At 40.3% G+C, this 9,776-nt stretch overlaps 1 protein-coding gene across 2 annotated transcripts; it reads left to right on the top strand.

Annotated features, from left to right (window-relative positions):
* Window positions 1-2,213: 2,213 nt before the first annotated feature.
* adcyap1a (adenylate cyclase activating polypeptide 1a) lies at window positions 2,214-7,943 on the top strand. 2 transcript variants are annotated; one of them, XM_072688029.1, is made up of 7 exons: window positions 2,223-2,577; window positions 3,009-3,101; window positions 3,882-4,013; window positions 4,502-4,606; window positions 5,387-5,521; window positions 6,023-6,143; window positions 7,465-7,943. In XM_072688029.1, exons 2-7 carry the CDS (start codon window positions 3,013-3,015, stop codon window positions 7,471-7,473), a joined length of 591 nt encoding a protein of 196 aa, XP_072544130.1. In that variant the 5' UTR covers window positions 2,223-2,577; window positions 3,009-3,012; the 3' UTR covers window positions 7,474-7,943. The 2 variants fall into 2 exon arrangements, with proteins under 2 accessions (XP_072544129.1, XP_072544130.1); XM_072688028.1 differs by having other exon boundaries at window positions 2,214-2,577; window positions 6,023-7,943.
* Window positions 7,944-9,776: the final 1,833 nt, after the last annotated feature.

Below are 9,776 nucleotides of genomic sequence, written 5' to 3'. Positions count from 1 at the left end.
AAAATAGATCAACACACTCCTTTACTTTTCACTCAAACTGTGGCCTTGGATGAAGGCATGTGTTCATGTTTCTTCCTACTGGATTTGTATGTGCAGTGTTTATCATAGCAGCCGTTATTCCATGTTATTCCCACACTTAAAAGAAAGAGTGCTTCACAATGTCCATAAAGAACCATGTTTGTGTAGGAAATGAAGGACATTGAGAAAGACCTTTTAAATTGCTCATTTTTCCCCCTTTACATTAAGTGAAGCTTTCTCAGACACACATATCTCTATTAAGAACATGGTTCTGCATGGAACCAAAACGGGTTCTTCATTGGCATCGTTCAAAGATCCATGTTTGTGAACTGTGTGAGTGTGAAGAATCTTTAAATTAATAAAGACCCTTTACATCAGGTGATGGTTCCTTAGATCTTCAAAAGATCCTTCGCACTCAGACACTTAAAATGGTTCTTTATGAAAACCAAAGTTGTTCTTGTATGGCTTTGACTTAAGAACTATGTCTGTAAAAGTGGTGTGTGAAGAATCTTTAAATTGCTAAAGATTGCTAAAGTCACACATCGCTATTAGAAACATGGTTAATAATGGAAGGGGTTCTTCATTGGCATCGTTCAAAGATCTATTTTTGTAAACTGTGTGAGTGTGAGAAACCTTTAAATTAGTAAAGACCCTGTACATCAGGTGATGTGGTTCCTTAGACCTTTAAAACAATGGTTCTTTATGGACGCCCAATTGATTCTTCTATGGCTTTGCTTAAAGAACCATGTTTGTAAAAGCGATGTGTGAGTGTGAAGAATCTTTAAATTCCTAAAGAACCTGTACATCAAATAAAGGTTCCTTAGACCAATAAAGATTTTTCACACTCACATATCACAATTACAAACTGGTTCTTCTATGACATTGTTCAAAGATCCATGTTAGTGAAAAACATTTAATTGATTAAAGACCCTTTACATCAGGTGATGGTTCCTTAGACCATTAAAAAGGTCCTTTGGAGGTCCTCCATTTAGACACTACAAAAATTGTTCTTTATGAAAACGTTCTTCTATGGCTTTGACTTAAGTGATGTGTGAAGAATCTTTACATTGCTAAAGATTGCTAAAGGTTTCTTAGACCATTAAAAAGGTTCTTCACAGTCACACATCGCTATTAGAAACATGGTTAATAATGGATATTTTCTATATTTTACTATAATAATTAATAATGTGAGAAACCCTTACATTAGTGAGGACCCTGTATATCAGGTGACGTGGTTCCTTAAGCCATTAAAAATGTTCCTCACATTCACACATCATTATTGCAAACATGCTTTTATGGAAGCCAAGGTGGTTCTTCAATGGTAGTGCTTAAAAAAGCATGTTTGCAATAGTGAATAGTGTGAAGAACGTTTAAATTATTAAAGACCCTTTACATCAGGTGATGGTTCCTTAGACCTTTAAAAGGTCCTTCACACTCAGACACTACAAAAATGGTTCTTTATTAAAGCCAAAGTGGCTCTTCTATGGCATTGTTCGAAGAACCATTTAGAGCACATTTGTTTTTAGGAGTGTATCCCTCCTGGAAAAACAACTTGATCATCATGTCTTGGTTTTGCTGGTCATCCAGCATAGCCAGCGTTCAAAATTGAGGGTGGTTTATTCCAGGGAGGTAGTGCCTTCAGCTCATTTAGGGTGGGCCATCAGATGATAAGTGATGATCAATATAATTTATTTTTTCCAGTTTAAGTTGACGCTTATTGGGAATTACTTAGTCATTCAACACGAGTGTCCTAACTGACCATAAAACACACTGTCCACTGAGTCATTTAACACCTGAACACACACACCCTGTGGGTAGGGAATCGTCTCAGATTCATCATATTTCGTATAAAGTCCATTCGGGACCTGACCTCTTAAGACCACTGAAAGATATTGTTAGAAGCCTATTTACCTGCCCTGAGGTCCAGTATGAGTCATTTGCCCGTTATTAGCATTCACCTGTGGTGAGGTCTGACCATCTTTTTTGTCTGCACATAAAAAGAAGTAGCTCGTCCTCACGGGCAGGTCGGGGTCTGAACGTAAGTGCTGAGCGCTAGAGGAGCAACGCTCCAGCCAATCACGGCCGCAGGAGGCGTGGCTTGTCAGAAGACAGGTGGGGAAAAACTAACGCACCTCGGAGGTCAGTGACGTCGACAGCATCCCTGAACGCGGTGGGGAAGAAAGGGTAGGGAGGGGCAGGGGGGGTAAAAAGGAGGCTCTGCCTCAGCGTGGAGAGATAAAACTCGCCGTATCGCCGCGCAGACTGAGAGATGGAGACTGATGACCGCGGGAAAATCTGAGAGAACCCGAACAAGCGCTCTTCTCTTTGGCGGACGGAAAGTTTTAGCGAGGAGGACGCAGAGTCGAGCCGACCCTCAGAGAAGTTTTAGCGAGAGAGGAGGACAAACAGGCGGACGGGCGGGAGGACGAAGAGGCAAGAGAGAGAGAGAGAGACAGTGAGCGAGAGAGAGAGAGAGACAGTGAGCGAGAGAGAGAGAGATAATTTCATCCTTCCAGTCTGAGGGTCGCGGACTCCATCCAGCTCCACTAGCTGCTAGAGGTATGTGACACTGACAGGACAGAGCCACACACACACACACACACACACAGAGACACACACACAGGAAAAAAAAACCTGAGGTGATTTGTGTAAACTTTATCTTTACGATTCAAAAAGGTGAGAAAAGCTGAATCCGTAGTGGTTAAAGTGTTGAACTGTAACGGTTAAACGGTTTAAACTTCAGGACCGTTAATAACGGTTGAGTGGAACGTTAACGTTTGATTTTTTTTTTTGATTATTTTATTTAAATGTAATTTCTAACGTTCTGTTTACCGTTCCGCGCTGTTAGGCTGAATAGAACGCTGACGTTGCTTGTTTATAAAAATATTATTTTTAAAAAATGTAACGGTTTCTAGGTTTGTATTAGAAGTGGCGCGCTCTAACCGACCTCTCTCTCTCTCTCTCTCTCTCTCTCTCTCTCTCTCCTGCAGAACAATGTGGAGCAGCAGAGCTCTGGCCATTCTTATCTACGGGCTCCTCGTGCACTGCGGCGCGTGCTCTCCTCTCGGCTACCCGGGCGTCAGGTACGAGCGCCTGCTCCGAGCAAGATGTGTGTGTCTGTGTGTATTTAGCACTTTGTGAGGACCCAGTGTTCCGGTGAGCTGAAATGAGGAAAACGCTTTACAAAACTCTACAAAACTGCAGGCTTTAGTGAACGAGGTTAAAGAGGAAAGGGGGTTAATGCTGTGTTATGGAAGCACAGCAGTATTTAGTTAGCTGCAACGACACAGAAATCAATAGGAACAGCGCACTAAGAGAGAATACATGCGCACATGCGGGTGTTCAGACCAGTTCAGGTATGTGTGTGTGTGTGTGTGTGTGTGTGTAAAATGCACCGAAGACACCAAAAAAACAATGTTTACAGCTTAATATCGTTAAAAAGCAGAGATATCTGGCACCGCGCCAGATTTCGTTCCGTTATCAGTAAGGGAACTTTTAATAAATCCACACACAGATTTAATAGTTTTTAAAAAATTATTTCCAAGAAAATGTATTTTAATTTGACAGGTTTTTTGATTGGCATTTTTATAGAAAATGTAATACCAAAATAAGTGAAATAAGTGATTGAATTATGCTAATCATGTTTGCAAATAATACATATTAATATCAAGTAAAAATTAGTATATTATTATTCTTTACAAACAGTTTTTTGTAGTCAGTATTTCTACACCTGGTCATTTTCACTGTATGAGGGCAGATCTTGTGAATTCTCTTATGAGAATATGTGTTAAAGAGAAAAAGGTAAAAGATTAAAACCCCCACTGCTCTCAGATGTGACTTTCAGGTGTGGCTGTTTTTTGCAGGCTGGAGAATGCGGGCTATGAAGAGGGGGATTCAGTAGCAGATTTGGCTTTCGACAGTGACCAGATCGCTCTGAGCTCTGGTCCATCAACTGGGGAAGATGCCTACACGTTATATTACCCGTCAGAGCAAAGGTAAAGCTGCTCACCCCCCCCCCCCCTCTCTTTCTGAACATTCTTCCGCTTTCACTGTCCATGAAGTTGACCTTGCTTTCTGTCAGTGATTTCACCAGCAGTGTAACGTGTATGTGTATGAGTTCTTTAACGATGAACCTGCATGAGGTTGTGATGATATGGTTGAAATACAAAACATTGGGACAATACTAGATTAACTAGACTGAATATAATATTAAATAGACTGGGAGATAACTAGGCTAACATGGAAAGGATGGGAATACACATAGTTTTACAGGCAAGATTATAAGATTGGATTGATTAAACATAGAAAAGCCAGAGATAAGGCAAGTCTTGTTAAATAGGAAGATTTCTGACATATTTGTCATGTAATGCAGTGGACAGGATGGAGATGAGCTTAGCTTTCTGTTTATATACATGACTAGTGCACTATGTCCGGCCACACTCTGTGTCTGTGATCAAGTGTATTTTTGCGTTTTTGATTCCAGAACGGAAAGGCACGCAGACGGGATGTTTAATAAAGCCTACAGGAATGCGCTGGCTCAGTTATCAGCCCGGAAATACCTGCATTCTCTAATGGCTAAACGTGTTGGGTAAGCATATGAACTTTTTCTCTGTACTTATATTTCTTTTAGGCTGTTTCAGAACATCATACATCATTTCCATGGTTGTATTGCATCTTCTTCACAGATGTTCCACTGCACCTCATACACTGCACACACAATTAGGATGATCCCAATTGCTACTTAATCATTTACATGTCTTTTAATCCACACATTATAGATGCATTCATTTCTCTATCTTCTCACTTAGCTTAAATGCAGTTCAGTGAAGCAGGTGGGTAAGCCCTAAGAACCTCTAAAACATCTCATCTAAACTCACAGCACTATCACACATCAGCGCTGATCCAGAACATATTTTAAACAGCAGTAATATTGTATATATTGTAATATTGGCAATGTATATTTGGCTAGACATGCGGGAGAATAACTGCTCTTCTGGCATTGATGTACCTAAGAGACTAAATTTGTGGAAATGCAAAATATAAAATGCATGGCCTGCAACTTATAATCTCTTGTACATCACCACTGTACTGTGAGCTCAAGTAAGGGGATTTATCAGGGGTTTAAGGCTTAACCAGTTGCCTCATTGGACTGATTTAAGCCCAGTTAGAGAATGCAGAGGAGTGTTACTTTTTAACACTGAATTGACAAGATTGTGGGATACACGTTGAGAAATGATGAGAAACAATCTCTTTGTAGAAACACCACTAGACCTTCTTTTAAGCTGTTCTTAGTCTTTCACACTGGACACTCTTTGCCTATCTCCCTCTCTCTGTCTCGCTCTCCCTCTTTTTCTGTCTCTGCACACAGAGGAGGGAGTGCGATGGAGGACGGCACGGAGCCGCTCTCCAAGCGTCACTCTGATGGGGTCTTCACTGACAGCTACAGTCGCTATCGGAAGCAAATGGCCGTGAAGAAGTATCTGGCCGCAGTCCTCGGCAAAAGGTATAGACAGAGATTTAGAAGCAAAGGACGACGGCTCGCCTATTTGTAGCGCTTTCGAAAAAATACAAACCGCTGACGCCGTTGTATGTACAGTCCTGAGGCAGCCAGGGTGTGGAGATGACGAGTCGATTGCGCCTGTGTTCCTTAAACATGTATTTATGTATGAAGTGAAGACATTAAAATGAATATTTTGATAATAATACTGTTTTTCTTTTGTACTGAAGCACTTGAGAACGCACAGATCTAACTTTGTGGACCAATCGTTCCGTCTGACCAAAATATAGTCTATATATTTACTTATTTATTTTTAGACATTAAGAAAGTGATTGTGCACTTGAACGGTGTGCTCCTTATACCTTGTCTTTTACATATATCAATCTACCAATATGAGTATAAGTGAATAAATTTGTCTTAAAGACAATCATTGCATTGAATGTTACTTTTCTTCCTTATTTTCTAAATGTTGAAATTAAGAGTGTAGTGTTTTTTTATTTACAACAGCTCTGAAGACTTAGATTTGCACCAATTTCTACAAGACATAGACTTTGGGGCGCTCCCGGATGGGGATGATTATGAGGAATTAATGAGGAACTTGCTGGGGCAGTTCAATCTCGATCTCTCGGTGAGTTCTGTGGCTCCAGTACCATTTAGCCCTTTTTTTCGGAGGGGTGTCTCTCACTCCTCTCTTTCTCCTGTGAAGTCCTCCTCCCCCGTCATCTATCGCTTAAATTTCACGAGCCAAACTCCTCTCCTTCCTCACCCGCTCACAACCCTCTTTGACAAATGCATTGACTTTCACACCATGGAACCTTCTCATTTCGGGCAGATGTATCTCAAATATGAATGGGTTTTTTGTCACGGACAGTCAAAATAGAGGTGATGCACCTTGAAGAATGCACTCGTAATGTATAGAGGCCTGCAAGACATGCCTCTCTGTTTGAGCCACTGCCCGGCTTTTCTCCTATCCCTGTCAAAGCATGCCCAAGCACCTTATCTATCATCCTTCCAAGCTGTTTTTCTTCATCTCTCTATCCAAGAGTGTGGGGGTCTTAGCCTGTGAATGTGTGTAGTCCATTTATTTGGACCGTACGGTTCAGCTCTAACGGTGGTGGGCGGTGTGGGTGACTGTGTGTTTGTGTGTAATTATTTGTTTCTGAAGAATCTTTTCTTGTATCTGAACCCGGTTTCTCACTCTGATTGCAAATACATATGGGTATGGGTATTCCTTTAGAAATACAGTTTCTCATTCCTGACCAAACTGGCCATAAAATCTGCTCTTGCTAACATCACATAAATTATCTGCTCTGTCTGGGGTGTCCAGTTGATGTTGTGGTATTTGGGGTTGTGGGTACCCTTTGATTTTGTTGTGTCTCTATAGGTGCTAATGTTATTGGCCCTTAACAGGCTTTTACAGCTTTAGGAGGTCAGTATAGGACTTGACTACAGTCATAATTGCTCAAATCCCCCTTATATATATAATGTTTAAGAAGATCAGAAAAAAGCCTTAAAATGGTCAGAAATGGTAACTTAATAGGAGAAGAAAAAAAACCTTAGATTTAGAGCTTTAATGCAACATTAGATTGTATTTAAAGTAATTCTGTCCAACTTCTGTTGATCCATTCATTAAGAAATGTCCACAAAATACTATGGAATGTTACCATTTTTAAATTATGTAAAACATTAGACCTGGGTTTTGAAATGACAACAAAAACTAGAAACAGAGAGAGTTACAAAATATAATACAAAGAATGCAGAAAAATAATAGTAATAAAAACACTTATTAAAGCACGCCCTGCCAAAATCAATATAGGTCTCACTAGGGCATGCAAGACTGTCAATGTGTGTGTATGTGTGTTTGAGAGAGAGTACGAAGAGTGAGAGAGTGTGAGGAAGAGTGTGTGAGTGCGAAATCAATCTGTGTTTAATTATGCGTTCTCCTGCAGGCTTTGTGACGCAGGAGGGCAGCTTGCAGCTCGGGTGCCTTTGCTTCGACTTTAAAAAATGGCCACCAATCTCAGATGGCATGTTAGTGGCCCTCCAATGCTGCACATCACCTGCTCACACTCCTCCCATTTCATTGGATCACATGACTTTCATTCAGTTGTCACCTGGCCCCACCCTATTTTGTTCTCACTTCCCGCACCATTTCCTGTTGTTTGTTTTAACCTCACTATACATAGTGTGTGACTGCTAGCCTCTAGACATCATGGAACACTCCCGACCCCCAACTCATGCTGTGTGTAAAGTTTGATAGCGCCTGAAGCCTTACTTAAGATGAATCTTAAATAAACAAATCTATTTCTTGTGTAGATGAATAGTAGATCATATTAAACAAATGGGAACCACAAAAGAGGTCACCAATATAAATGTAAAAAAAAGGTGTTGTAAGATTTGTATGAATAAATTTTTGTAAACAACACAATTTTGTCTAATCTTTGAAACATACCATAGAAATGCAATGGAAGTTCTCCCGTCCAATCACACAATGGATGATCTTTATGCAAAGACATAAGCAACTGTTGATTGGCTGACAGTAACTGGTAATTGTCAAGTGGCGTGGCTAAATAAAAGCGAAGCCTGTGGGGGAAATGCATATTTCCACACTTTCCCCTTGGAAATAAACAATTCATCACTGAAGCATCACACAACGTGAGGGGTGTCAGAGAAAAGTGGGATGTCCCAGGTGGTTAAAATATAAAAATATTTCAAATAAAATAATGATGATAAACTCAAGGCTACATTTAAAAAAGGTGAAAGAAATCTATCCAGCCATTAAAATGTCATCTTTTAGCTTGGGCTTGAAACTGCTAGACCACTGGAATCATAGCAAGCCATGCATAAACTGAAATGAAAAGAGACCTAAATGAAGCTGGACCTCTCTAAAATGGCAAACACAACCCCCCAAAACAATACAGGAATCTGGATAGATTCAGTTCCATCTAAATGTATGTGTGTAGAGCTGTTTACAACAACAACTGTTCCTAAGCAGCTTTATACAAATCTGGGCCTGCGGGCCCTTAACTCATACATGGTTGTTACACAAGTTTAATGGTTTAAGTTGTTTTTTGTGAATATGTGTGTGTGTGTGGTAAGTGTGTGTGTGTGTGTGTGAGAGAGAATAAAGGAAAGGTGTCGTCTCCCCCTCTCGCCACATTGCTATGACTCCCTCAGGTGTGTTATGTGGTGTGGAGACTGTAGGAGTTCAGAGGAACCTTTTAGTATTTGTCAGACTGGATCAGAGTTAATAACCCCTACATCACTACAGCACAGCGGGGAGAAAACACTGACCTTTACAAACACACACACACATACACATACACAGATATACACCCCCCTCCCCACATACACACTCACCTCTATTCAAGCTTATACTCCACCAGCACCTTCAGACTGGTGTTGAGTGTTTTAGAAACTCCAGAAGCTCAGAATAAAGAATTCAATACTTTAAGTTTAAAGTAAGTCAGAACCTAATGAACAAGACTACATGTAGCCCTAATAAATAAACATGTTAAATAGAGTATATATAGTGCTTCCGATTGAAAGTTCCTTTACAGAGACACACCTCATCCAACTAAATGCATTAGCCCCCGTTTCTAGGCAACAGGTCCCAGGAGGATGCGGTGTCGCCGGGAGTGGCAGTGATGGACAATGTGGTTATGACTTGATTGGATCGAGCCATGAAACTCCTCCCATAAATAGCCTGTACAGGACAGGCACTTTTCTTCTTTCCTTTCCTTTCTTACTATCCCATTTCATCTGTCTTGCAACCTACTCGTTCACAAACAGACCACCCACACACTGCACACAAGATATTTACCATGTCACTCAGTGAACCAGTGAACTGGTTGGTTTACATTACTTAACTACAAAAAAAAACAAACATAATTTATTAAAAATTTGCTGATCTTAATTATTGTTGAACTGGGGTGCTCTCCAAGGTGTTTAGTGTGTTCAGTGCATGGGTGGAAACTTTCTTCTTGAACATTATAGCAACAAATAGTACCTTACCTTACTTATCTTAAATCTTACCTTGTTTTCTGCTCTTCCTGATGCTGCATTTAGTCAATTTAGTTGACAGCATGTGCTGCAGCTACATGGACTCTACACATGTGGGTAAAAGCATCTGATAAGCAAAGTAGATTTATGTTGCTGTTTATTTACAGATTTCATCAAAAATCCAAGATATTCAAAGGGTCAGACTTGAATAGAATGAGCCTCAGTCCTTTGGACCTGTATGTGTATATGTATCTATTTA

This window comes from Salminus brasiliensis, chromosome 9, assembly GCF_030463535.1.
Source record: "Salminus brasiliensis chromosome 9, fSalBra1.hap2, whole genome shotgun sequence".
Taxonomy (NCBI): domain Eukaryota; kingdom Metazoa; phylum Chordata; class Actinopteri; order Characiformes; family Bryconidae; genus Salminus; species Salminus brasiliensis.
The sequence above is the reverse complement of the archived record's forward strand: the minus strand, read 5'-3'. Positions and strand labels throughout refer to the sequence as shown.